This window comes from Ursus americanus, chromosome 28, assembly GCF_024610735.1.
Source record: "Ursus americanus isolate L20-20 chromosome 28, mUrsAme1.1.p, whole genome shotgun sequence".
Classification (NCBI taxonomy): Eukaryota; Metazoa; Chordata; class Mammalia; order Carnivora; family Ursidae; genus Ursus; species Ursus americanus.
Window position 1 is genome coordinate 19,255,728 of NC_142154.1, and position 27,806 is coordinate 19,283,533.

Here is a 27,806-nt window from a genome sequence, read left to right on the forward strand (position 1 = left end):
GATATGACTAATCAGAGATACCTTGGAGTTACCATTGCCTTCTGATTAGATCAGTATATTAGAGTAATTTGGGGAGAGTTTGCTTTTTAAGTTTTTATAATTTGAAACAATGAAAGTTGTTTTCGAGAGTAAAATGTTCTGAAATTTCCCCACCTATTGAATTTACCACTTCAGTGGTGCTCTCTCAGAGAGTTCTCAAATGCTAACTAAAAGAGCAAGGTTGAGTTCTGGCTCTGCCCCTGTCTGAATGAGGAATGACTTAGAACCTGGCTTCAGTTTCCTCCTTTGAAAGTGAGGAGAGTTGAGTGGGCTAGGTCGTGTTCCCCCAAAGTGCTGTCCTCTCTGCACATGAGATTCAGGACTTGGTCTGGAAGAAAAAAGCACTCTAACAGCAAGTAATGAGTGGGAAATACTATAGCCATAGCCCCCTGAGAGGGGCGGGCAGTGCAGTGAGGGGCAGCACTGTATCCATCAGTGTAGGAAAGGCTTTGAGAAGTTGTAAGTAAAGAACCTATTTTATTACTTTGTTTACCTAGGGAATTTTTCCCCCCTTAGTACCTGTTCATATTGTTACAACACTAGGAGATGTTGGACAGAGTAATACATCCTTTTTAAATACAAATTTTGATTTTTATATACATTCAAATGGCCAGCTTTAAAATAACTACTTTCTGTTGTCAGTCTTTCTGGTTTTATAGCAGTCTTTGATGGGAAAGGTCTGTGCATTTTGTTGGGCAAGTTAATACAGCTGAAAGAAACTTTTGTTTTTAGTGTCTTTTACCTTCAGTACAATATTAACATGTTTTGGTTGCTAGAGAAGACTGAGAATATCTCGTTTTGTTTTGTTTTGTTTTGGTATTTCCTTGTTGGCTTGGTTTTTGTTGTGTTTGGCCCCTGCATGACCCCTACTTTCCTCTGCCTGGCTATGGCTACAGATGCTCTAGCAGTGCATGCTGCATGCTTAGGACCACGGTGCCCTTTATCCAGAAAACACAACCTCTGCAAGAAGAGATGTTAAAATGTTTACATCTAGAGGTCGTGTCTGGTCTGCTGTTCCCTCCTGTATTAATGTGTCAGAATTGTGGTTTTTCTCATCAGTACCACTTTAGGGGATGGACTATGCATATGAGATCATCAGACCTCTTTGAATAACTGGCATATTAGCTGGGACACTTGACAGACAAATCGAGGTAGAAAAAAAACCACTGCATCTCTTTACAGAAACACACTATTACTAACTTTTACTCATGTGGCATTTGATACAAAGGATTGCAGTCCTCTCCATACTAATCTGTAAAAACACAAATTCTATTAGCAGCCTTTGTCAGGTAGAATGGTTAACAGCTTGCATTGGTGATTCCTGAAGTGAAATTAGTTTATAAATGCACAAAGTAGGCTATCTGCCTCTCTGAGGGTTTTTTTTTAATCCACAAATCCTAATTTTCTATGATTTCTTTTCGTGATATTATGTATGCTTCCTGTCTTTGCTTGGATTTTAAAATGCAGGTCTAACACCCCTAATTTATGTGAGGAAAAACAAATCATTTATTATTAGAATAGATTGATGGATTTTGTGAATCAGAATAGGTTGTTACAATTTAAATCAAGCTTGATAGATCTCCTGCCCCTTCTGTTCATGTATATTTTATCATAATAGATTCTTAAACCAAAACCAGTTCATTTCACATTGACTTTCCTGAATGAACTACTCTGGTCTAATTGCTGGAAAGAGTTCTTTTTTACAAGGTCTGACACAGTCTTGTGTGTTCCCTACTAAGCCAAGAAAAGTCATCCTGAGACTTTCTTAACACTTAGGCGTATGTCATTTCTTGGTTCAAAGCAACCCATGGTTCTTGCTCACTTGTGCATTTCATACCACTGCAAAAGCTAGGTGGATTGATGAGTTCCAAGTTAATTCAAGGACTTAAATATTTCCCTGGCTGGCTGCTGGGTTATAGTCTTCCAGAACCCTGGGAAGTTAAAGGTTAGAGTAGATAGCAAAAAGACTTCTCTTCTGCAGCAACCATTATAGAGTTGAGAAGCCATTGAGATTTTAATGGGAGAGACTCTGCTGTAACATAGAGCAGAGCCCTGGAATTCTCAGTCCCTGAGCCCAGCAGGTACTCTGTTGAAAACCAGAGCCCCTGGGAGGCCTCACATACCCTAGTCTTTCTTATTTGGAGAGCAGTACTCAGGGTCAGGCTCTTACGAGAGCAGGCATAGGACTGTGTGGAATGTTCCATTCAGGCGGCTCAAGCCTTATGTTTGTCCTTCAGTCTGTACTTAAAATGGAAGAAGGATTGTCTGAATTCTGGATTCCAGATCCTTAAACTCTAGTGCCCAACTGGGCACAATGTCCAGGCAAGATCTTCAGGGACTGTTCTAATTAATCCCCGTACTAGTTCCAAACTAGTATCTAATGACAGCCTGTTGATGCAACTCTTTAGATTCCTTTCCCTCAAATGCTTCTCATTTTCTTTCTGGTCTACTCAGAAGATACTGTAGACTAATAAAAACCAACTCAGCTCTTAATTATGTACAAAAGAGAAACATAATTGCATTTCTCCCTCACCATCCATTGGATACTACATCTGTGAAAAATAATAAAGACAATAATTCTTAATTTAATGAGGCAGCTGGCACTTAGGTGATGGTGCTTTTGCATTGTGTTTTACAAAAACTTGAAGGCCAAATACCAACTTTTTAAAAAGTTGTTTTCTTTATATAATATTTATATATATATATAAATACATGTAAGCTCTTACTCAACTTGAACTGTGGCATTTATTTTCATAGTTACTCTTAAATGCGCTGTTCTGTCAGTGTGTCCTTGTTTCTGTGAGTTTGGTTTGGTACCATTCTCCCTCTTCACCTTGCTTTGGGCTGATAAACTAGTGACTGATTAGGTTTTGTAAACCCGAGTGGTGTCAGGGTTCCTTCATTGACTTCTGGGGCTGAGCCTCAGAGTCCAGCTTTGTCGTGGCTGAGCAGCCAACGTTTCATTCTTCCAAGTCCTTCAGATCTCAAAGGATGCTCTGTGTGTCTGCATGTGTGCTTGTACAATCTTCTTGACCTTTCCTCGCCAGAAGTTTCGAGAAATAGATGTGATTTCTCCAAAGAAAAATATCCTTTTCAATCTCCCTTGTAAAATAAAGGCCATCTCTTAAAGAATTACTGAATAAAATTTTTAATTTACTTTTATTTGACCCAGGCGGATGGTGCTACAAGTGATGACCTTGATTTGCATGATGATCGTCTGTCCTACCTGTCAGCCCCAGGTAGTGAATACTCAATGTATAGCACGGACAGTAGACACACTTCTGACTATGAAGACACAGATACAGAAGGCGGGGCCTACACTGATCAAGAACTAGATGAAACTCTTAATGATGAGGTTGGGACTCCACCGGAGTCTGCCATTACACGGTCCTCTGAGCCTGTAAGAGAGGACTCCTCTGGAATGCATCATGAAAACCAAACATATCCTCCTTATTCACCACAAGCGCAGCCACAACCAATTCATAGAATAGACTCCCCTGGATTTAAAACAGCCTCTCAACAGGTAAGCAGCAAGCATTCAACGTTTTGTAGTTAGAGGTGCATTATTAAATTTTCGAATGTGGTGATTGAATTGAAGAATATATTTTGTCCTTTCTTTGGATTAAGAATTAATCTTTAATTTTGATTAGAGAATATCAAGGACTTAATACTAAACGTTGTATGTTCGTCTTACACAGCAGGATACTGAATTTTTTTTTTTTAATTGAGGACGTGAGGTCATAGTTTTGTTATTCAGCACACTTAAAATGTATGTCTACCAGCCCCTATAAATGGAAGTGGGAAGTTAGCAGTAAACAAAAACACTATATTTAAAATATTTTAAACACTTCACAGAAAGCAGAAGCCTCATCTCCAGTCCCTTACCTTTCGCCTGAAACAAACCCAGCATCATCAACCTCTGCTGTTAACCATAATGTAACTTTCACTAATGTCAAACTGGAGGGGCCCACCCCAGCTCCTTCCACCTCTTACTCACCACAAGCTGATTCTTTAAGAACACCAAGTACTGAGGCAGCTCACATAATGCTAAGAGATCAAGAGCCATCATTGCCGTCGCATGTAGATCCAGCAAAGGTACCTGTGCTGCAGTGTTGCCCTCATTTGTCGCTCTCCATCGGTCTAGCACATGATCATTTTTGCTTTGCCCTTTAAGTGTTCCTTTTGCTTTTTTACTGTGGGCTTACATACCATAGTGCTTTCAAATCAATACGAATCATTTCAGTTTTATAGTTTGCATGGCTTCTGGTGGTATACTGATAATTTGAAAATAGGCCTTTTAATTGGGATTTGTGCTTACTGTTTTATTACTTTTATTTTTTGGCTTTTGGTATTTTTCAGAATTCCTTATAATATGTAGTCGTGACTCATCATAAGCATTTTTGTGTTTTGTAAAGTATGGTGTCCATAAGTTTTCTTTTATGATTTTTATTTTTGGTGTCCAAATCAAGTGGAATCAGTAGTTCAGTGTATTAATTTTCTTCTAAATTTAATAATTATCTTTAACTCACTTTTCATTTAGAACATGCTAAAACATAAAAGCCCCCCTACCTGCATTATAAATTTTGAGCTTTCACTTAAACTAGCTTTCTCACTAATCTCTTTCTTGTCTTGGTAATAAGTGGTAGAATATACCATTTTCGCATATTAAATTATATTTCTGTCTATTAAAATAGACTAGAATTGAAAACAAGCCTTTGTACTTAATTTTTTATACAGGTGTATAGAAAAGATCCCTATCCTGAGGAAATGATGAGACAGAATCACGTTTTGAAACAGCCAGCTGTTGGTCACCCAGGGCAGAGGCCAGACAAAGAGCCTAATCTGAGCTATGAATCCCAACCCCCATATGTAGAGAAACAAGCCAACAGAGACCTTGAGCAGCCCACGTACAGATACGACTCCTCAAGTTACACAGACCAGTTTTCTCGAAGCTATGACCATCGTCTCCGCTACGAAGAGCGCATTCCTACATATGAAGAGCAGTGGTCATATTATGATGACAAACAGCCCTACCAGCCTCGGCCTTCTTTTGATAATCAGCACCCTCGGGACCTTGACTCCAGACAGCATCCTGAAGACTCCTCAGAACGAGGCTATTACCCACGTTTTGAAGAGCCAGCCCCTCTGTCCTATGACAGCAGACCACGCTATGACCAGCCACCTAGAACCTCCACCCTACGACATGAAGAGCAGCCAGCTCCTGGGTATGACATGCACAACAGGTACAGGCCAGAAGCACAGTCCTATTCAGCAGGCCCGAAGGCGTCTGAACCCAAACAGTATTTTGACCAATACCCACGAAGTTACGAGCAAGTACCACCACAAGGATTTACCTCTAAAGCAGGCCACTATGAGCCTCTCCATGGTGCTGCAGTTGTCCCTCCTCTAATTCCCGCATCTCAACACAAGCCAGAAGTTCTGCCTTCAAATACCAAACCACTGCCTCCACCCCCAACTCTGACTGAAGAGGAGGAAGATCCAGCAATGAAGCCCCAGTCTGTGCTCACTAGAGTGAAAATGTTTGAAAACAAAAGATCTGCATCATTGGAGAGCAAGAAGGATGAAAACCCCACTGCTGGTTTTAAGGTAAGCATGTAACCATGCCTTTCCTGCCTTGGATGCATGGGCACATTCAGTGAAGGGGCAGTTCAGAATGCTTCCTAGCTCTCCCTCCCCTGCATAAATGAAGCCTTTTTTGTAATTATCTGTTCTTGGGCCATGTTTGTGTTCTGTTTTGCAGCCTCCAGAGGTAGCATCTAAACCTCCAGGTGCTCCCATCATTGCCCCTAAAGCCACTCCTCAGAATCAGTTCAGTGAACATGACAAAACACTGTACAGGTGGGTATGCTTTGTGGTGTTTGTGACATGGAACTGACCAGGAATCTAACCCTTTCGGTCAGTGAGGAAGCTTTTTACTACGTTAGTAGAGGAGAGGAAGGAAAAGGGAAAGGATCTTGTTTGTCCTTAAATGAAAACTACCAGCCTTTCTAATTAGGACAGTGGCCCTAGAAAGAAAAATAAAGGTCTTGATTATGCCTTCTGTCACAGATCTTTGTTATGCCTTTAGTAATCAAGTCTTTCAAAGAGATACTTTTCTAGCAAGCGATTACAATTTAAAAAAAGCCCTTCATTTGTATTACGTTCTTTAGTTTTAGAAGTGCTTTTAGACATGCAAACTCTTTTTAGTTTTTAGGGGTAAAGAAACAGACCCAGTTTGCCTAAAATAACAAAAATTAATCATTTAGTAAGCACGGTGCCATATACTTGCCGTTGCTCTAAGCACTTCAGTGCAGTGTGGGTAAATGGTCCTTTTCCCCATTTTAAAGAGAGGCACTGGGGCTGAGAGGGGTTGAGTAGCTTCTAGGACTTGGTGGAGCTGGGAGAGAAATCTGGCCAGCAACTCTCTTAGCAGGGGCCTTGTCACACTGCGAGTAAGCGACAGACTGGGTTTGAATAGTTTCTCTGCCTAACTTAGGTGTTTTACTTGCTTACATTTGTGCTTATAATAAAGAGGAACTACTATCTAACATACAAATTTTCCCCTGAATGGTATCTAGTGCTTTTCATGTAAACGTAAACTACTGCGGGGTCTCCTTTAGCCAGTATCATTAGCAAATGAGTTGTTTTACATAAAATAAACTTGTAATTACTGAAAGCTTAGCCCTCTTTTTGGTGCGAAACCTATTTATCTATTTTTGAGGCAGGTTCCTAAAATTCACTAAGCAGAGCCTACATAACAGTGCAGACAGTCCCCAACTTCCAGTGATGTGACTTAGGATTCTTCCAACTTTACATCAGCATGAAAGCAATATATGCATTCAGTAGAAATCGTACTTTTTGAATTTTGATTGTTTCCCACATATGATACAGTACTATCTCCTGATACTGTGCAGTGGCAGGGGCAGGTCCCAGTCAGCCACACGATCAGGGGTTAGACAACCAGCACACTTAAAGCTGTTCTGTAGCCATATAGTCATTCTGTTTTTCATTTTCAGTAATAGTATTCAATAAATTACATGAGATACCACTTTATTATAAAACAGGCTTTATGTTAGATGATTTTACCCAACTGTAGGCTAAAGTATGTGTTCTGAACACATTTAAGGTAGACTAGGCTAAGCTGTGGTGTTTGGTAAGTTGGGTGTATTAAATGCATTTTTGACTTAACGGTATTTTCACCTCCTCTGGATCTATCGGGATATAATCCCATTGTAAGTTAAAGAAGATCTCTGTTAATTTGCTTAACAATTTCTTCCCCACTGTTTCCTGTGCCCTCTAGAACTTTGGACTGTATAGAGCCATTTCCTTATATGAGAATCATTTATCGATCCTGGATTAAAGTTCTTAAATTCTCTCAGTTGTTACTTGTTGCTAAAATTGGTGTGTGTACTTCGGGAAGCTGTCCACTGTCTTAGTTTATATTCTTTTTTCTCTTTCTAAGTAACTGCTTCTAACCTGCTGTGAGGTTAAACCAGATCAATATCAAGCTTATTAGCTTGTGTTAAAGGCCTCATGAGCCAGAAGAGGGCCGCCTGAGTATAATGTATGAAGGCATGGGATTTGAAGTGACTGTTTTGACTGTTGGATTGCTTGGCTCGATCCTGAATAATCATAGCAGTGAAAGGTCAAGACAAAACATTTATATATTCCATTTTCTTTGTAAAATTAACATCTAAAAAGTTGTTCCATTTGTCATTCATTGTCAGGATCCCAGAACCTCAAAAACCTCAAATGAAGCCACCCGAAGATATTGTTCGGTCTAATCATTACGATCCCGAGGAGGATGAAGAATATTATCGAAAACAGCTCTCATACTTTGACCGAAGAAGTTTTGAAAACAAGCCTTCTACACACATTCCTGCTGGCCATCTCTCAGAGCCTGCCAAGCCAGTTCATTCTCAGAATCAACCAAACTTTTCTAGTTATTCTTCAAAGTAAGTTATTTCACCTAAGACTTACTTTTAAAAATAAGAGCCATAAAGGTTCAGTTGGTGGAGTTAATCACGTGAAATTCGGTGTATTTGGAAGGAATGCCGTTAAGTCCGTAATACATGATTTCTGGCGGCTCCAGTGGTTTCGCACTGTGCATAGTTTCTAGCTCTAGGATGTGTGTGCATGTTTTGTCCTTAAACTCTGATAGCAGATACACAGAACTTTTGCCTTACGAAAAGTGTTAAAATTGAAGTGTTTTCAGGTAGGGGAGTAAACTGTGAAGACCCTGAGTTTTAGGTGAATCATAAGTCTCCCCTCTGCACAACACACTTAATGCTGCAGCTTTTCCTTTTCTGTTTTTGCTTTTTAAATATGAAAATAGCATGGCAGGGGCAACATTATTTGAAGGAGGACAATAGAGTGTTCTTTTTTTTCCCCCCCAAGGTGAGAAAGAGCTTATCTTTTTTTATTGTTGGAGCTTGAGGGACTTTAAAGTTTCTGGTCCAGATTTATGCATGAGCAAACTGAAGTCCACTGAGATGACATTACAGGGGTAGAGCTAGGACCGAGCACCCAAGTTTCTTCACTCCTACTTGTCTTTTCCCTGTTGTGTGCTCCTCCCTTTTGTTGACTTGTCTCTTGAGGATCTTGTTGATTCGTCTTTCTCACTTGGGGTTTTTGTTGGTATACAGACCCACTCAGAGTGGGATATATAAACTCACATAGGCACAGGTGGAGAATGAGGAGCAGATGTGGATTTATTACAAGGAATTCATTTACACCATTGCGGGACCCTGCCAGTAAACAAGCATGAGTTCACAGGACAGGAAGAGAAGATGCAGAACTGTTTGGGAATCTCTTGAGTTCAGGGAAGGCCTAAGTTCTCTTTAAAAGGTTCCGTCCAGATCTCCCTTTTGATTAAGTGAGCTCAACTGATGAGAGGCATTACATCTGTAAATCCCTGTCACAGCAGCACCTACATTAGTGTTTGAGCAAATGATGGGGACTATAGTTCGGCTTACCCAATTTGACACATCAGAAAGCCATCACAGATCCTTCTTGTGTCTAATTTCCGAAGCACCCAGATATTTAGTAAATTAGATGCTTGGGATTATCTGGATTTAGCTATCATTTGTTATTTACTATTGAGTGGAATTTTTTTAGAATATACTTTAAAACCTCCAATATTAAAAACCTAATTTTAATTACCACTCTTTTCTTAGACATCATTTGAGGTGAAGTTTTAAAACCTTTTTTCCACTGTCATGCATTTAAATCTTTGTCTAGAGAAGAAAGCTGCTTGTGAGAACTGCAAATGCAAACTTTGAGTGCTGTGGGCATTGTTAAATGCAAACAGTGTCTTATACCAGTGTTGTGAACCTCCCCTAACACAACACTAGAGAGGTGCCCAGCACATCTGGAGAGAGCATCCAGACTCAGTGAGTCTTAATGAGCTCACTTTTACTTCAGTCATTAAACACATTCATTCTTTTTTTTTTTTTAAGATTTTATTTATTTATTTACTTGAGACAGAGAACGCGAGCATAGGGAAGAGGTAGAGGCAGAGGGAGAAGCCGACTCCCCGCTGAGCAAGGACCCCCCCCAACACCGGCAGTGCATGGCCCAAGGACCTGAGATGATGACCCAAGCCAAAGGCAGACGCTTAACTGACTGAGCCACCCAGGCGCCCCGTATTTCATTCTTGTTAGAAGCAGGTCCAAGGGTGTAGTATAAGGAGAGAGATTTTATTTTATTTTATTTTTTAAATTTTTTTTATGTACTTGGTAAACAATACAGCCTTAAAAGAATACATTTAGGTCTAAAAAGTAAATAAAAAGTCTTTTCAGAGAATCAGCTGACAAAGCATTTTTGGTTTTGAGTTAATTGAGTTTTTCTTCAAAGAAGACTTAGTAACATATTTGTGATGTATAATTTTCCGACAGGGTCTAGAACGCTGCCTAGTATTTAGTGGGTGGGGACTCAGCAGCGCAGGGCACAGTGTACTAGGCACATCAGCTGCCCCCCTCTCCATTAATACAGCTCTGCGAGGAACGAGTCTGAGCTGGTCAGAGGTTTCTTAAGGATATATTGCCTTTGACAGAAATAGATGACATCTGTCTTTGTGCATACGCCCAGGACTCTTGAATGTTTCCTGTTGTGAGTGTTATGAGAGTGGCACAGTGTGACTTGAGATGGACGCTAGTATACATTTCCTTCCTTTGTGGCATAAAGTGAAAACTCTTCATAGTTGTGCTGCGTTTCCCCATGTGGGTATCCAGTGCGTAGAGCATTGGGAAGGGGAATGAGGAATAAGACAGGATGACTAAGAGAGGTGTTTCTACGTCTCCCCCCTCTAGTGCTGTTGTACTCTTGTGCCTCCTTAAGACAGCTTTAACAACTGGAAAACCATTTAAAATATACAATCCTTTTTGTCCTGTATTTCAAAACCATTTACTGTTTTTTGTCACCAGTAGACTGCCTGCAGGCCTTTATTTTCTAAAGTAAAAAAACAGAAATATCAAAGTTGTCTTCTTCTGGATAATATTTGCTTACATTCCACTTAAAAACACACCTCAGTGGGGCACTTGGGTGGCTCAGTCGGTTAAGCGTCTGCCTTTGGCTCAGGTCATGATCCCAGGGTCCTGGGATCCGGCCCCATATCAGGCTCCCTGCTCAGCAGGGAGTCTGCTTCTCCCTCTCCCTCTGCCTTCTGCTATGCCTACTTGTGCGCTCTTTCTCTCTCTCTCTCTCATAAATAAAGAAAAATCTTTAAAAAAACATATAAAAAATAAAAACACACCTCAGAAATGGTGGGAGTTAGAGAGGGGAAAAGTCTGCTAGCATAGGACAGACGCCCCAGAAAGCAAGTGGGTATCACCTGTCTTACAGTTCTGGAGAGCTGGGTCAGACTGGAAAGGTTTGGAAATAGTGGCTCAGATGTTCGTCTTCACAGCCAGTGAGCAGTTTCCAGGATCCCCCGACGGCTGGAAGAGCATCTCCCTCCGGGTCTGTGTACCTGTCCCAGCCCAGAGACTCCGCTTCTTCAGGGCAACTAAGGATTTTACTGGCACTAGAATAGCTCTCTCTCAAGAGTCCACTTACTGTGAGACTTCCAGGTCTCAAAACAAATGTTAGCAGTTTTCAGCTTCTTAAGAACTAAGTAAGATTGACATTAGGTTGTTCCTGTGTGAGTGACGTTCAAGGAGAGAAGCTATGAGATTCAAGCATGGCAGCTCTACAAATAGGCTCCACCCATCCCAGGGCTTAGCTCTAGGACTGGTGATGGATAAGGTCTTGCTAGAAGGAGCGTAGGTTAATCAGTCGTGTTTCAAAGGCAGGCCTATTTCCACCGCCCATTCATTCCTCATTACCCTGCTGGGGAGCTGCACAGCCTGTGTTATAGGGTTTCTTCCTGTTTGCACTTAGAGGATTTCTTTTGTCCGGCCCTTTTCTTTTAATGGAGCATTTCATTCTTACTCAGAGCCTGCTGCTTTTTCTTAGTATCCCTCCTTTATTTAGTTCATTTCTTTACTTAGCACTAGCAAGTGAAGCCAAAGGGCAGAAGTGAAAGAGGAATAAAGTTCAAGCACCTTGCTACTCACTAGCTGCGCAGTGAAAATATGTGGAGGGTGGGCAGGCGGGCAGGCGGGACCGAACTACGTTACCCTATTGTAATTGGTGGGTGATTTTCCTAGCTTAAATGAGAGGTAGTGATATTTTCTTTTTTGGTCAAATTATTCTGAAATGGTGAATGTGTATCTTTTGGTTGCTATTTTAAAATGACATTTGAGTTCCATTCGCTGCAAATGTTCTTAGTTAGATTGACCATTTCCTTTCGTTTTTCTATTGCGCTTGCTTTGCCGTCACCTAGATTTCTTGGCTCTTACACTAGCTATGACTACTTGAAAAGGAGCGTCAAGTGGTAAGACTGGCATTAATGTGAGGCTGTTACATAAGGTGTCCCTCACTGCATCACTGGCATTACGTGCACTTTTAGATTTTAAAGTCTTCAAATGCTTTGCGTAAGAGCCTGAAAGCAACGTAACAGCGTGGTTTTAAAGCTAATCACAAGACTAGACTTCTTCAATGAAATTTTCTGTGAAAGTATGGTCGAGATGTCTGTTTTGTTTGTGCACATAAAGCCAGTGCAGCTTTGGCTCTCTGCAAAGATTTAGATGGCAGTGTTGTAATTATGGGTCTATTTTAAAGATTTCTTTTGTTTGAATTTTACATGTTACATATTAAAATTGGCAATCTAAAAAAAATAAGCATACATGGCACAATTTGATTTAAATGAGCCTTGTAAAATCAAGCAGTGTCTGCTACTATGGCAGTTGTTAAACAAAAAATGGATCTGGTAAATTAAGGGCAATTGCCAAGTGACAGATGTCCAGTATTTTTGGTGTTACTGGAACACAACCACACCTATTTCATTTACATATTATGGCTGCTTTGGGGCAGAATAGTTGTGCAAGAGTCTGTATGGCCCCAAAAGCCAACAGCATTTACTGTACAGCCCTTTACAATAAAAAAATTTGCCAGTCTCTGGTGTAGAAAACCATTTTTTTGTGGTGCTCTAAGCATGCCAGAAACCAAGGCTTTTTTTGTACCTTAGATACCAAATCAGAAATGAATCTAAGGAAGATTGGGGCCCATAAATATTTTTCAAAATATTTGGAAGACTTTCTCAAACCTCTCAGCCATTGCTGGTTTTTGTAAGCAACATGATTAATATTACAAGTATACCCAAAATTTCATCTGCCTTTTGGTTGCCATCTTCTGGATGTTTTACTAATATTCTTCAAGTATCTGTGCTGTCTTTACATTTCTCGTGCTGATAAATGGTTGAACTTGTTTGTATATTTGGGTAGAGTTAGCCATTTATACTCCTAAGAGTAAATTGTGAAATTTCTAGATTTTTGTTTTATAAACTCAGGGATACTTAGAGGAATGAGTACTTGTTTTGTAAATGTAAATCCATTTTCATATGTTGGCATTGTCTTCGTTTTTTCACAGGGGAAAGTCTCCTGAAGCTGATGGCATGGATAGAGCATTTGGTGAGAAGCGCTATGAGCCAGTGCAGGCAACTCCCCCTCCTCCCCCATTGCCCTCCCAGTACGCCCAGCCTGCTCAGCCCAGTACCAGCTCCTCTCTTGCCCTCCACACGCATGCCAAGGGGGCACATGGTGAAGGTAGGAAGTTCGAAAGTTGCCATTATTGCTGTAATAGAGGAATACTTACAAAATTGACTTTCAGTTTGTAAGCAAAAGGGTTTTTCATTCAAATAGATATACTTGAAACCCTTAGGCTGGGAGCAATGAAAACTAGGGGTTTTGGTAAGTAAAAGTACATCTCCTGTTTTTATGACTATGACCATCATATCAGACAAGCCTTTTAGCTAAATAGATTTTAATCTCCTTTACTAGCACAGCTCAATTTCTGGACGTAGTATTTGTTTGCCAGTATGTCTGAATCTAAATATTTGGTAGTTTGTAAAAATCACTGTTATGTTCCTTCTTCACTTGTGGATATAGGAAGGCTATAAATTTCCACATAACATGTGTCCCTTAGCACCTTGCGGTTAGGTACTGTGGCAAGAGCCCAGCAAGGTGGCCAGCAGCTCCAGTTGATTCATTTTAACAGCTGTACCCCTGAGTTTTTGTCCACACTCGCGCCTTCACAGGTCTCTGCGCAATAACTATTTCCCCTTACCCACACCGTCTCTCTCCCTGGGCCACTCTCCCTCATTCCTGCTGGCTTCATCTTTCCCTTTCCCTCCGTCCTCAGACGTGTACAGCTCACTAGTCCATTGTTCAGAGCACCTTGCTTTGTTCCCGCTGCCTCCTCAAACTGTGTCTCTTTGCCTTCCATCAGATTCCCCGAAAGGGGGACTGCTGCCTTCACCTCCAAATGCCCCTTGTTTTATTTGGCCCTTTGAAAAAAAAGGGGGGGGGTTGTCTACTTTACCTTAAGAATATACCACGATTTATCCATTCTCCTGTTGCCTTTTTGCTACTATAGACATTTCTCAATTATTTATGTAGGAATCAAATTCTAGGCCAAGTCTTCAGCCAGATGTGCTGTAGAGTCGTAGTGGTAGATTGACATTACCCATGTTAGGATTTTCTTTCCACACTCTCATATCTGCTGATAAAATTTTAATTCTTTCCAATCCTTAAACGCCTTTTATTCCTTTTTCTTCCCTTTTTATGCTGGCAAGGACCTCAAGTAAAATGTTGAGAAGAAGTGATTACTCAGAGCAGACATCTTTGCTTCCCGATCTTAGGGAGAAAGGATTTAATATTTCACCCTTACCACGTTAGCTATTTTTGTGGCTTCTCATAACTACCCTTTATTATGTTTTGGACGTTCCCTTGTATTCCCTTCTAGTTTGCTGAAAGCATCTGGTCACAGAGCATTAAGATGATCATAACCTTTTTCTTCTTTGTTCTGTTAATGTAGTAAAATATATTGCTGTGTTCACAAGGAATTTGGGTTTATTATTATTATTTTTTTAAATGATGTCCCTGTCTGTTTTTGCTGTTGTTTTTGTGCTAGTTTCATAAAAGGGAGCCGAGGACATGTTCCTTCTCTCTTTTTCTGGAAGACTTTGTGTAGCATTGATGTTATTTTTTTCTGAATGAGTTTCTAGAATTCATTCGATACTGCCACCAGCCATACATGGAAATTCCTCTTCCACATCTTTGCCAACTCTCGGTATTACCAAACTGAAGTGTTGCCAGTCTAATGGGTGTGAAACAGCATTTGGGGTTTGTTTTGGGTCTGCATTTTCCTAGTAGTGTGGTTGTACATCTTGTATGGTAACTGAGCATTCCAGTCTTCACTTCGTTGTTGCCTCTGAAGGGCTTTGCCCATCTTCTCTATGGTTGAATCTTCTTGTGTGCGCGTAGGAGTTCTTTAAAGGTTTTAGATCCTAATTCCATGTAATTATACAGGTTGTAAATAGCTTCTCCCATTTTGTGGCTTTCCTTTGACTTTAGTTAGGTGAGTTTTATAGTGTTCATTTTTTTTTTTTTTTTTATCATGGCTGTATTGTCATTCTGTTTCTAATTTGTTATGGATGTTGGAGAGGGGATACTCAGACACCAGGCTCTGGGAGGCCTGGAATCTTAGCAGCATGACCCTGACTCCAAGGCAGCAGGATATACTAAAGCACCACATGTGTCCATCCCCCTCCTGGTCCCTCAGTGTCACAGACAGCCACCAGGGCTCAAGAGCCATCTTCTAGCAGTGGGGACCCTGACCTGGGCCTTGACTCCAGCATCGGGACAAATTAAAATGGGAGAGACACCAGAGGGGCTGTTAAAACTTCTTTGAGGAAGTTTTAAAAATGTTAATATGTGTTTATTGTTTCAGGTAATTCGGTGTCGCTGGATTTTCAGAATTCTTTAGTGTCCAAACCAGACCCACCTCCATCTCAGAATAAGCCAGCAACGTTCAGACCACCGAACCGAGAAGACACTGTTCAGTCTACTTTCTATCCCCAGAAAAGTTTCCCAGATAAAGCTCCAGTTAATGGAGCTGAACAGACTCAGAAAACGGTCACTCCAGCATATAATCGATTCACGCCAAAACCATACACAAGTTCTGCCCGGCCATTTGAGCGCAAGTTCGAAAGTCCTAAATTCAACCACAATCTGCTGCCAAGTGAAACGGCACATAAACCTGACTTGTCTTCAAAAGCCCCCGCTTCTCCCAAAACACTTGCGAAAACACACGGTGCGGCACAGCCTCCTGAGTTTGACAGTGGGGTTGAAACTTTCTCCATCCACGCAGATAAGCCTAAATATCAAATGAACAATATCAGCACAGTGCCTAAAGCTATTCCTGTGAGGTAAGAGTTTTGCCTTTTTCTTGGTCTTGTGATTTGTCTAATGTGAGTGTAGTTTCTGTGATTTGGGACTGAAAATGAACATTTTAACTTCAATTTTAAACTAAACAGTGTTGTCCAAAATGTTGCAATGAGTGCTGTTATGTGAAAGGTCCTACAAGATAATGTTAATGAAGTAATAAAGCTAACAACCACATATGGTGAGTAGGTGCTGTCATTATCCACATTTTACTAAGAACTGAGGTTGAGTGACATGGTGGTTTGTGTAGAGTCACACAGCCAGCCAGGGTGAGGGGAGCCTACATTCGGCAGCCCCTGGTCATCTGACCTCAGAGCCCATACTCTTAACCAACCATAGGTTTCCGTAACCTCTAACCTTGGGCTGGTGAGGTACACTTGGAGAATATCTCAAAAACATAAGCATCTGTGTTCCTTGTCCACTGTTTGTTCAACAGTGATGTTAGAAATAAAAATGTACAACCTCAGAATGGTTGTTAAAAAAACAGCAGCTCTTTTTATAGTTGTAATGAGTAAGATGTCTGAGCAAATGAGACAAAGCGAGCCTACCTGGATCCATATTCCGTATACTCCTTTCCCTCTTGTCCTTACGTGGTGACTAACCAGACCCATTCTGGCCACACATAAGCACACCTCAGCCTCCTGAATCCACTTATATTGTCAGGCCACCCACTGAAACAGAAGCACCAGGCTGGCAGAACCTGGGGCCAGGAGGGCCACCTGTGGTCTGCTTCCCAGGAACAAGAATGGTCATGGCAGTGTGCTGCCTTCCCCTCTTTGTGAACCTTTCCAGTGGTGGGGGATGGGAAACCTGGTCTTCCTCACACACATCAGCATTGTCCCTGATGCTCTGGTCGTGCAGGAATGAAGCTGCAGCTTCCCTTCACACACTTACTGTGTCATTCCATCTTTCTGCTCACCTTTAGGCTGTGACTCAAAATTTTACTTCAGGAAGTCTTGATAAGCCTACATTTTTGAAACAGTCATTAATACCACATCCCCTTGGCCTTTGGTATTCGTTGTGTACTAAGTGAATATACTGGTTTTTTTCCGTGGTGCTTGAGGTTTACCCCACCAGAGTATTACCTCATGGCACTGTGGAGGCTTTTGACAGCAAGGACTGATTCTCAGGGAGTGCTGCTCAAAATCCTAGGGAGGTGGAGAACCTAGTTAATACTTGCCAGGTCTCAGATGCCGTCAGTTGTAGGATGCACCATTGTCTTACGTATCACTAAGAAGGAGAAAAGTGCTGCCAATTAAACCATGACTGCCAGTTTTAAAACATGAATTTCATGGATGTTAAAATGTGTTTCTTTTTTTTTTTTTTTTAAAGATTTTATTTATTTGACAGAGATAGAGACAGCCAGCGAGAGAGGGAACACAAGCAGGGGGAGTGGGAGAGGAAGAAGCAGGCTCATAGCAGAGGAGCCTGATGTGGGGCTCGATCCCGTAACGCCGGGATCACGCCCTGAGCCGAAGGCAGGCGCTTAACCGCTGTGCCACCCAGGCGCCCCTAAAATGTGTTTCTTAAAACCAGTCGACTATAGTAGTTGGGCGAGCAAGATGATAAGACTTTGTACATTCTAGTTGCAAAAATTAGTAATGAAGGGAAATTGATTAGTTACCTTCAAAAAGTGAAATTGATTTCTCCAGGAAGAATATGATTTATTATTACTCCTGTGAGTAAAATGTGTCACTGAAAACTTACCTTCCTGATTCTATGGAGAAATAAAATAAAATGAAACCACCTGTTAGAGTCTTAGTGGGAACTCCTGTGTATTGTTGGGGGTTTACTTATTAGTTGTTTCTGAACTCTTAGCCCTTCAGCTGTGGAAGAAGATGAAGATGAGGATGGTCATACTGTGGTGGCCACAGCCCGAGGCGTGTTTAACAGCAATGGTGGGGTGTTGAGTTCCATAGAAACTGGAGTTAGTATAATTATCCCACAAGGAGCCATTCCTGAGGGAATTGAGCAGGAAATCTATTTCAAGGTCTGCCGAGACAACAGCATCCTCCCGCCTTTAGATAAGGAGAAAGGTAAGTGTGTTTATTTTTCTCTGTAGTTTTAATAACTAGAGTTGCCCTCTGTGCTCTTCAACGCTTGCAGTGCTTAGTTGAGAGGACAATCTGGACCCCTTTTCTACTTTGCCAACCGCAGCATGTTCCTCCTATCAGGGAAGGCCCCTCAAATGAGCACTGTGGAGGAGGGTGCCCTGGAATGGCATCATAGGTATGTATGCAGGGGGTATCCCATAGTAAGGCCAAGGTGGTAGAGGTGAGCACACTAGACTTAAAGCCCACACGGTGGGCTTTACTTTCGGTATGAAAGTGACAATGATGACAGGTGACAGACAGGCCTTTGAGCATTCCTCCACCTGTCTGCTGGGTGGTCTTAGCTGACCTCAACAAATCTGTCTTTGAGCTATTTACCCCTTGCATCTAGGTAACACCCAGTCAGAAAGGCTTTGCTCCATGCCCGTTACCTGATTGTGGAAGAGAAGCGTCTTAGGGCAGGTGCTCATCAGCTAGCCCTGGCACTGGTAAAGGCTCAACAGAGTAAATAACATATCCCTATTAGGTATTACCATGTGTGTTTCTGAACTTCTTGAGAAATCTAGGAAAGTGTTATTTTTCATAATCTTTCTGGATCTGTCAGGACGATATAATGAACTGTGTGAGGACTTCTTTTGGAATCTTGTAGCAGGTGCTTTACTTCCTTAAATACGTCACTTTAGCTCAGTTTCTTACATTTTGCGGAACACTAGCACATGTTGGCCCTGCATGAATCTTTTATAAGCCAGAGTCTGCAGCAAATAAAACATTTAAAACATCAGATATAAGTAACATTTCTTTTTAAGATTTTATTTATTTGATAGAGAGCACACAGAAGCAGGGGGAGTGGCAGGGAGAGGGAGAAGCAGACTCCCTGCGGAGTAGGGAGCCCGATGGGGGACTCGATCCCAGGACCCAGGATCGTGACCTGAGCCAAAGGCAGACACTTAACTGACTGAGCCACCCAGGTACCCTATAAGTAACTTTTATAAAAAGTACATTTGAATATATCTCACAAAAACCCCATGATCTAATGCAGTCGCCATCAGCTACCTGTGGCTACTTTTTTTTTTTTTTTTTTTTTTTTGGTTTTTTGTTTGTTGTTTTTTTTACATCCTTGGTTAAAAATTTCATTGAAAACAAAGGATACAAAATGAAATACTATTTCACCAAAAACTTAAAAAAGAGAAGTGATAGATGTAAGCAGTTTTGAAATGCAGTCCTAATGGGCTAACATTATCCTTTGTTGTGACAATAAGGAAATCACAGATTATTTTAAAAATCATAAAAATGACTAAAATTACTAAGATGGGGCAGAGTTCCTGTTTATGCATATTTTCTACTTTGTCATAAAATTTATTCCCAGATTAATTTTTCTGGAAGAAGTTTTCGTGTAATATTTTTTTCCAGCTTTTCACTTTTTTTTTCTTTAAGATTTTATTTAAATTCAAATTAGTTAACATATAGTGTAATATTAGTTTCAGGAGTAGAATTTAGTGATTCATCACTTACATATAACACCCAGTGCTCATCACAACCCAAGTGCCCTCCTTAATGCCATCACCCATCTGGCCTGTGTCCCACCTACCTCCCCTCCATCAACCCTCAGTGTGTTCTCTATAGTTAGAATCTCTTACAGTTTGCCTCCCTCTCTGTTTTTATCTTATTTTATTTTTCCTTCCCTTCCCCTGTGTTCATCTGTTTTGTTTCTTAAATTACCTATGGCTATTTTGCATTGAAATGTGCTGGAAGTATAAAAATACACACTGAATGCAGAGATTTACTATATTGATTACATGTTGAAATAATGTTTTGGATATATTGGGTTACATAAATATTAAAGTGTGTTTCACCTGTTTTTTATTTCAAAGTGGCTACTAGAAAATTCTAAATGACACGTGTGTCTTCTATTGTATTTTTCTTGGTCACTGCGGCTGTAGAGAATTAATTGCATTTGGCTTTAAAGCACATCATTAGAAGGGGGTGTGAGGAGAACTGTGGTCTAGAAGGAAGATGGCCATCTAACTTCCCACCCCCACCCCCTTTGACTGCAGGTGAGACACTGCTGAGCCCTTTAGTGATGTGTGGGCCCCATGGCCTCAAGTTCCTGAAGCCCGTGGAGCTGCGCTTACCACACTGTGCGTCCATGACTCCTGACGGTTGGTCTTTTGCTCTAAAATCATCCGACTCCTCGTCGGGTATGCTGTCTTCACTCTGTCCTTTGGGGGCTTTGGGTACTGTCATTGATTAATCCCTGGGCTGTTGGAGCTACCCATGCTGTTTGTGAGCAAATCTCTACCTCTGTTCCTGTGGCCTTGTAGGCATCACCAGTGTTTTAAAATTTCCTTGTGGTGCATGCACACATGAATGTGGAAAGGTACAGAAGTTTCTGCCTTTTAAACATTGATGATTGGCCAAAAGTTGACTGTTTCTTGGTGTTCAAGAAAATTATTTGTTCTCTCAAAATTAAGATGCAGTGGGAAAACTATTACTGCCCTGCATATATAGGTGTTTTCATCTTCTTATTAAAATGATTTGATTCCTTTATACAGTAATTTCTGTTTTTGGTTACCTTTCTTTAATTTCTCAACCTACAAAGTATATACACCAGAGAAACTTGAAAGACAAAAAGTACCTTCCACTGTGATCATGCTTGGCCATGGTTTCTCAGTGTTAAACTCTGAATAGCTTCTATTATACACACTACTTTTACATGGCTTTTTGCTCTTAAGATCATAGCTTCAAAGCTTCCATTGCATTTTCACATTTCTCACTTCCTTGGGTGACTACATCAGTTACCAGTTGAAACATTCTGTATTTTTGGTATAGATCACTTTAATTTAACCTCATATAGAAAAATAAGAATTTAAAGTTTTGTTTCTGAATTTTTAGTAAACCAGGTGAGCATTATACAGTTTTAATGTGAAATAGAGCTTTAGGGTATAAAAATTATAGGAACATATTCTCTTACTACCTGAGATTAAAAATCATACATAAATATATATTTCCTGGTATCTACAAGTATACCATTTTCTTGAGAAAGCTAATAAATTAATTTTAACACACTAGATAGTAGAGCTGTTTCCTCAGGGACTCCACTGAGAAGCATTTTATTAGCCTAGTTTGAATTAATATTAATGAAGCTGCATTTTAAACATATATATATATATATTCTAAAAGTCAGGTTGTAGCATGAGCTCTGATTGTTTTCTAAACCAAATTAGGATGAGAAGCTTTAAAATAATTGTTGTAGTTACTTGTTTTATGGTGATTTTTCCCAGATAGTATATGAGGCATAAATGATTTCTCTCTTTGTTAAATTTTGTATTTTTTGCCACCGAGCATAAGTTATTTTGTTAGATTGAAACAACTTTTTCCTGTGTTAAATTTGGGTACATTCACCTAGAACAGAAATGTACTTCTGTATAATCCTGTGTGGCTTTAGAATGCTTTGTTACTGTGAATTTCCGTTCGGAAATTCAGGGGTAGATTTTGACGACAACTGACTTTAATCCCAACAAATGTTAGTATATTGGAAAGAAATTTGAGCCTAAAGTTAAGATTTTTTAATTTACTTCCAAAGAGTTGTCATAACTCTACTTCATTGCCTAAACAAGCTGTTTATCTACAGTACAGCATAAGCCCACATATATTTGTGAAGTCAGTTAGCTTCTGTTTAGTCACTCTGTTTTAAAGTGCTGAGCCCGTTGTGACTGGGACCATTCAGGTGACGTCCCGCTCCCTGTAGGCAGGTTCTCTCTACCTTAGCACTGTTGACATTATGGCCAGATAATAATGCTTTGTCGTAGGAACTGTCCTGTGCGCTGTGGGATGTTTCACTGCATCCCTGGCCTCTGCTCACTAGATGTCAGTTGTGACAGGCAGAAACATCCCCAGACATTGTCCCACAGAGGGGGGATGGTGGGCAGAAGGAAGGCAAAAGTCAGCAGCTCTGAACATCAGTTATCTCGGATGCCATAAAGACAGTCATCCCAGCCTTCTTCATACTTGGTGTCCACTGCCTGGGGCTTCTTAGCTCTAGCTACAGATCTCCAATCACCAAAAGCTTGTTAAATTCAGATACCCAAGCCCCAATTCAGATTCAGCAGTCGATGAGTTCTCAGAACTACAAGAGTGATTTTGTCACACAGCTAAGATCAGGGCTGAGAAGCTCTTGGTCCAGACTTAAACTGATTTTTTTTTTGGTAAAGGGGAAAGAAGGGTCTTTAGGAACGAGATTCTGCAGAACTTTCAGGTATTCATATGTTGCTGTGTAGTTGAGTGTGAGAAATATGTTCTCCTACTCAGTTCAAATGGGTGATCATAGCATGTTTGTCCCAACTTTCAAAAGTGCTGTGAAGAATTATATGGCCCCAGGCACCAGAACGACCTCAGGCATTTATGGTCACCCCAGCTTCTATTCATGATTTGTGAAAAGACATGAACTTGAAAACACAATAAAAGAGAAATCTGAAACTGCTTTGAATCCTGAGATACCAGTGAGTCTTCATTGAAATATACAGCACCTAGAGTTTTGATACAAGTGCATATGCTGAAGAAATAGGAGAGAGTTGTATCTGAGTGTATGTCTCCATGTTTGCCCCGTGATTGCAGACCTCAACGGCTAGCGGTTTCACCAACTGCCAATGACAGGAACTTCTTTTCTCTCCTAGGTGATCCTAAAACATGGCAAAACAAGTGTCTTCCTGGAGATCCAAATTACCTTGTTGGAGCAAACTGTGTTTCTGTCCTGATTGACCACTTTTAATTCTTAAAATGTAGGAACTTGATTAAATAATGTGAAACTGGGTTAAACTTACTAAATCTAAGTGGAAGCACTCTATCAAGTATTATACTTTTCTTAGAATTGATACTGCAGTTTGTTAGTATTAAGCATTTTGTTTGAACAGATGCAGGTTAGTGAGCAGGCCCCTGCCTGCACCGTGATCCGAAAACATGCTGCAGACTGCGTGTTTGTGGTGGAAAAGCTAGCGGCATTGGCTGGAGGGTCAGAGATGGCTTGCTTTGTAATGATTTTTGTACTTTTTTATGGTCACTGCTTACTTCACATACTGATTTCCGTTAAAATACCAGCCAGTAAACGGGGTGCATTTGAGTTCTATTCTTTCCGAAGTACAGTTTCAAACTTTATTATGGCCCTGGCCTGGCACACACATTTTATTTTATTATGCATGAGGTAATATGCACACATTTTAAAAATGTACCTGGACCATATAAACCAATGTAGTGGATTTAACAGAAATGTACAGCAAGGGGAATTTATAGCTTTTGGGGGGTGGGGGGGGCGGGAGTCAAGTGAAGACAATTACTTATTGTATATGAAAACACATTTTTTTTAGGGAAGGACACCAAAGCATGTGAGACTGGTTCTGTGGCCTCTTTGGATCTACAAATTAACCATATCACCACAGACATACTAACCAGCAGGAATGCCTTACCCTCATGTTTTTAATTCTTAGATCATTCTCTCCATGTATTACTAAGTTTTTATGGCTTTTGTGCGCATCTAGATACTGTATCATGAAAAAGATTGAGTAAATTGTGGATTTGGTGGTTTCAGAAATGTATAATCACCCAGAAGAAAATAATGGTGTGATTTGGGGATTTTTTTCCCCCCTTCAAGGGGCAGTGGTGGTTTTCTGTTCTTTTGGCTATGCATTTGAAAATTTTGACGTTTTAAGGATGCTTGTACATAATGCGTGCATACCACTTTTGTTCTTGGTTTGTAAATTAACTTTTATAAACTTTACCTTTTTTATACATAAACAAAACCAAGTTTCTTAAGGCTACCTTTGTATTTCTCTCCTGTACCTCTTGAGCCTTGAACTTTGACCTCTGCAGCAATAAAGCAGCATTTCTATGACACATACAAGGTCATTTTTTTAAGAAAAAGAATGCACAGAGTTGTTACATTTTTAAGTGCTGCATTTAAAAGATACAGTTACTCAGAATTCTCTAGTTTGATTAAATTCTTGCAAAGTACCCTGACTGTAATTTGTGATACCATGCTGTGCCCGAAAGTGTATTTTTTTACTAATAGACAATTTATTATGGCACATCAGCACGATTTCTGTTTAGATAATACACCACTACATTCTGTTAATCAATCATTAGGTGTGACTGAATTTCTTTTGCAGTTATTAAAAAATCTCAAATTTCTAAATCTGCAGAATAAAACTTTTTAAAATAAAGTGCTGGTTTGTTCTGTTTGCCTGCTATTTGTAGTTTTGTGCAGCTTTATAATCCTGTTGAAAATCCCACACGCTGGCGCTCATCACCTAGTCACCTTCTGCCACCTCTGGCTGGTGGGGCGTGTGCAGTGTGTCCCCGCAGCCAGTGCACCGTGATGGGTGAGCAGTGCCGGTCACGGACACCTTGAGACAGAACAAGAGGAGGCCGGCTGTAGTGTGTTCCCACTGTATCTGTACATATACATATATTTAGGTGTGCATTTGTGTTCCTTAGAACCAATTTGTATGTATTTTTGTATCCTGCTTTTTTCCAAAAACATAACATGGGTATTTTCTTGTGTTGTTACATTTGGGGGTAGAAAATGATTTTTAATGGCTGTAAATATTCCATCGTGATTGCCATATTTATTTAACCACCACCGTATTGACATTTAGGCTGTTGGTAGAAAGCGAACATCTATGTAGATTTAGTCTGCTTGCTCCATCTTTTTTGTCATGGTTAAAATGTATGTACGGTAAAAGTATCCGTTTTAGTGTATAGTTCTCCAGATTTTGACAGACATACGTAGTTTTATAACCATTACTATTACTACATCGGTTTCATCATCCCCCAAAAGTTCATTCTTCCCCTCCCCCTACTCCTTCAGCCCCGAGCAGACAGTGATCTCTTTTCTGCCCCTGCAGTCTCTCCTTGAGGGTGTCCTGTGAGTGGGATCCCGCAGTATGCAGCCTTGAGTGTGCCTTCTTTCACTCAGCATAAAGCATTTGAGATTCATGCATGAAGTTGCAGGTGTTAGTCTTACTGCAGAGCAGTGTTCCACCTGCGCCATCGTGTGAGCACGCCTCGGTCTGTTTGTCCACCTGCAGGTGCACTTGGGGGTAGTTTCCAGGTTTGGAGATGATGAGTAAAATACATGCAAATGCTACAAACATTTGCACGTAGGTTCTTGTGTGAACATAAATTCTTCCACTTGATTGAAGCACCTACAAGTGGGACCACTGGCTCGTATTGAAGTGTAAGTTGAACTTACTAAGAAACTGCCGCCCCGCCTGCCAGAGGCCCTGTCCTGCATCCTGAGCCGTCTCAGAGCGGCCGGCGGCCCCAGGCCCTTGGCAGCAATTGCTCTTCTTGGGCGTTTTGTTTCGGGCGTTCCAACGGGCTGTCTCCTTATGGGTTCGATTGCATCTCCCTAATGACCTGAGATGTTGAGCGTCATTTCATTTAGCCACCGTGCATTCGTTGGTGAGGTATCTTCTGTTCAGGTCGTTTCTCATTTCTGTAAAGTGCACTGTTCCCTTACTGTTTTGAGAGTTCTTCATGTAATCTGAATGCAGATTCATTATCAGATGTGTGATTTGCGAATATATCTTCTCTCAGTCTGTTCATTTTCTTAGTGTCTTCTGAGGAGCCCAAGTTACTAATTTTGAGGAAGTCCAGTTCATTTCTTATATAGATCATGCTTTTAGTGTCATATCTAAGAAATCTTTGCCTCAACCAAAGAAAAATTTTTGTTTCAAAAGTGTTTTAGGTTTTATATTTCTGTCTGTGATCCATTTTGAGTTAATTTTATACATAGTGTGAGATGTGTGTTGCATTCCATTTAGTCTGTTCTCTTTATTGGTAGTTGGCACACAGTTACCTTGGCTGTTCAGGTGCACTAGGCTGTTCTGTTTTAAATGTGTCCTTACTGTGAACCCACACCCACGTACACAGGGCCTCATCAAGACTCCAGGTGTCTGTATGTGTCAGTTAGTGGAAGGAACATAATCTGCAAGTCTGTTGTTTGTACCTACCTACCTGGCTGTTACTATACTGAATGAATGCTGAGCAAGGTTTATATACCCGGTGCTTTTTAATGTTTATAGGATTAAGGGCGTTTTGTTCCCTCAGACCGTCTTCCTGTAGCACAGAGCATGGAACACTGAAATGACTCAGAGGGTCAAGTTTGGGTGTCAGACAGCTGTTTGTGCCCTTTGCCATATGACTAATATTCTCATACCAGAACACCCCATGAATGTCTGTCCACTAGTGTTGAGTCAGTTCCTCCTCCTTTTGACTTAGCACGTTTTCACTTGGTGCAGCGCGACACGGGTGGAGATGCAGGTGAGGGGACACAGCGCTGGACACAGTGGCTCTCCAGCCCGGGTGGGGTGCAGTTGGCCAGTCGGGGATGTGGCAGCAGATGCAGGCAAATGGGGGACAAAGTATGTGTCGCTTGACTTGACTGGCAGTTTAAAAATCACTTGCTGGATAAGAAGCTGGCTCCTGTTTTTGCAGAAATGACTGGGCACAGTGATGTCCCAGGTTGGGTCACTGAGGATGACTCTGTTCTGGGGTTGCTTAACCAAGTTTTCCCAGATAGAGAGCTGGGGAAACCTGCTGCAATGTGCAGACTGTCAGAACCATGTGGTCATCTCAATAAATGTGGTCACAGTAAAAGTAGCCTCAGTTAATGGCATTTTTAACTTTCAGTGTGCTTTCCTTTCAAGCCACTTGACAGTGAAGGGACACCTACCCAAGGGTAGAAAATCTGGTGTGTTAGAATTCACAAAGAAGGTATAAGTTGAACTTGTTCTGTCCTGTCTTGTAGGAAACCATGGCTTTACAAACGGCGCACGCTAGAGCGTGTCTTGACCAGGTCACGGTGGGCACTTGGATTGGCCAGAAGTTGGCACAGAAGGTGCTCGCTGGAGACATGTGACTGGCAGGAGCCCTCTGTCTCTGCTCCCCCTTTGCAGGTCAGGCTGTTTCCTGTGAACTGTGTTTCCGATTGTCTTAGAAACCACGTACCCATGAAGACTAAAAATTGAGTTTTCTTAACACTGAGTGTTTTCCCTACTGGAAGGATGCCAGGCAAGGAATCTGTAAGCCGGTTTTCACTTGGGGCACCTGGCAAGTGCAGCGAGCGGACTGCAGGAGGTTGCCCGGCGGTGTGCTGCCCTGCTCTGCCGTGTAGGAACTCACACACACGGGGTGTGGAGGCTTTGATGCTGGTGTATTTGTGCTAAGCTCGAGGTCACAATTATTTTTTTTTAAGATTTATTAGAGCACAAGTGTGGGCGGGGGCAAAGAGGGAGAGAGCGAGAGAGAAGCAGGCTCCCTGCTGAGCTGGGAGCCCAGCACGGGGCTCAGTCCCAGGACCCCAAGATCATGACCTGAGCTGAAAGCGGATGCTTAACTGACTGAGCCACCCAAGTGCCCCACATTTTTTTTTCTTTTTTTTGGTTTTTGGTTTTATTTTTACTAGAACCTGACCTATAAGTAAAATGTGAAAACAGACGAACCAATTTGCTAATGTCTAAATGTTGAGGAGAAAAGCACAGTATTCTCATTTTAAACTGTTCAGTGCTTAGCAACTGGTTTGTGGCAGAAACAAGCTTTTAATCAGAGGGCAGAGGGTTCCATTGGCTAGAACCTCGGTGTTAGGACTTCTTGGAAGGGACTTTCAGGACATGGGGCTTCCCAGAGCATCTGTAAGAATGTGTCTCTTCGTGTCGTATGGGGACAACTTGAAGGTGAGGGGGAAGCCAAGTGCAAGGCAAAGCTTGAGGTCTAAGGAACCCCAGTCTTGGGGCCTACCAGGCAGAAATGGAGTCGTGAGTGGAGAGCTGTAGGGTTTCAGAAATCCTTGAAGCCAAGTGATTTAGAGCAAAGTGGACTTCCGTAGCAGACTCTTGGT

General features: G+C 41.2%; 1 protein-coding gene across 8 annotated transcripts in view; it reads left to right on the forward strand.

Moving 5' to 3' along the window:
* TJP1 (tight junction protein 1) overlaps positions 1-24,142 on the forward strand; it is a 241,216-nt gene extending 217,074 nt beyond the window's left edge. For 2 of the 8 annotated variants that reach the window (XM_045795363.2, XM_045795369.2), the window contains 10 exons: positions 3,212-3,562; positions 3,895-4,134; positions 4,777-5,646; positions 5,801-5,898; positions 7,767-7,994; positions 13,009-13,184; positions 15,370-15,847; positions 17,682-17,899; positions 19,969-20,112; positions 22,588-24,142. In XM_045795363.2, coding sequence (XP_045651319.2) covers positions 3,212-3,562; positions 3,895-4,134; positions 4,777-5,646; positions 5,801-5,898; positions 7,767-7,994; positions 13,009-13,184; positions 15,370-15,847; positions 17,682-17,899; positions 19,969-20,112; positions 22,588-22,682 — 2,898 coding nt within the window. In that variant the 3' untranslated portion in view covers positions 22,683-24,142. The remainder of the gene's footprint in view (positions 1-3,211; positions 3,563-3,894; positions 4,135-4,776; positions 5,647-5,800; positions 5,899-7,766; positions 7,995-13,008; positions 13,185-15,369; positions 15,848-17,681; positions 17,900-19,968; positions 20,113-22,587) is intronic. The other 6 variants (XM_045795364.2, XM_045795365.2, XM_045795367.2 and 3 more) reach the window with 6 other exon arrangements.
* Positions 24,143-27,806: the final 3,664 nt, after the last annotated feature.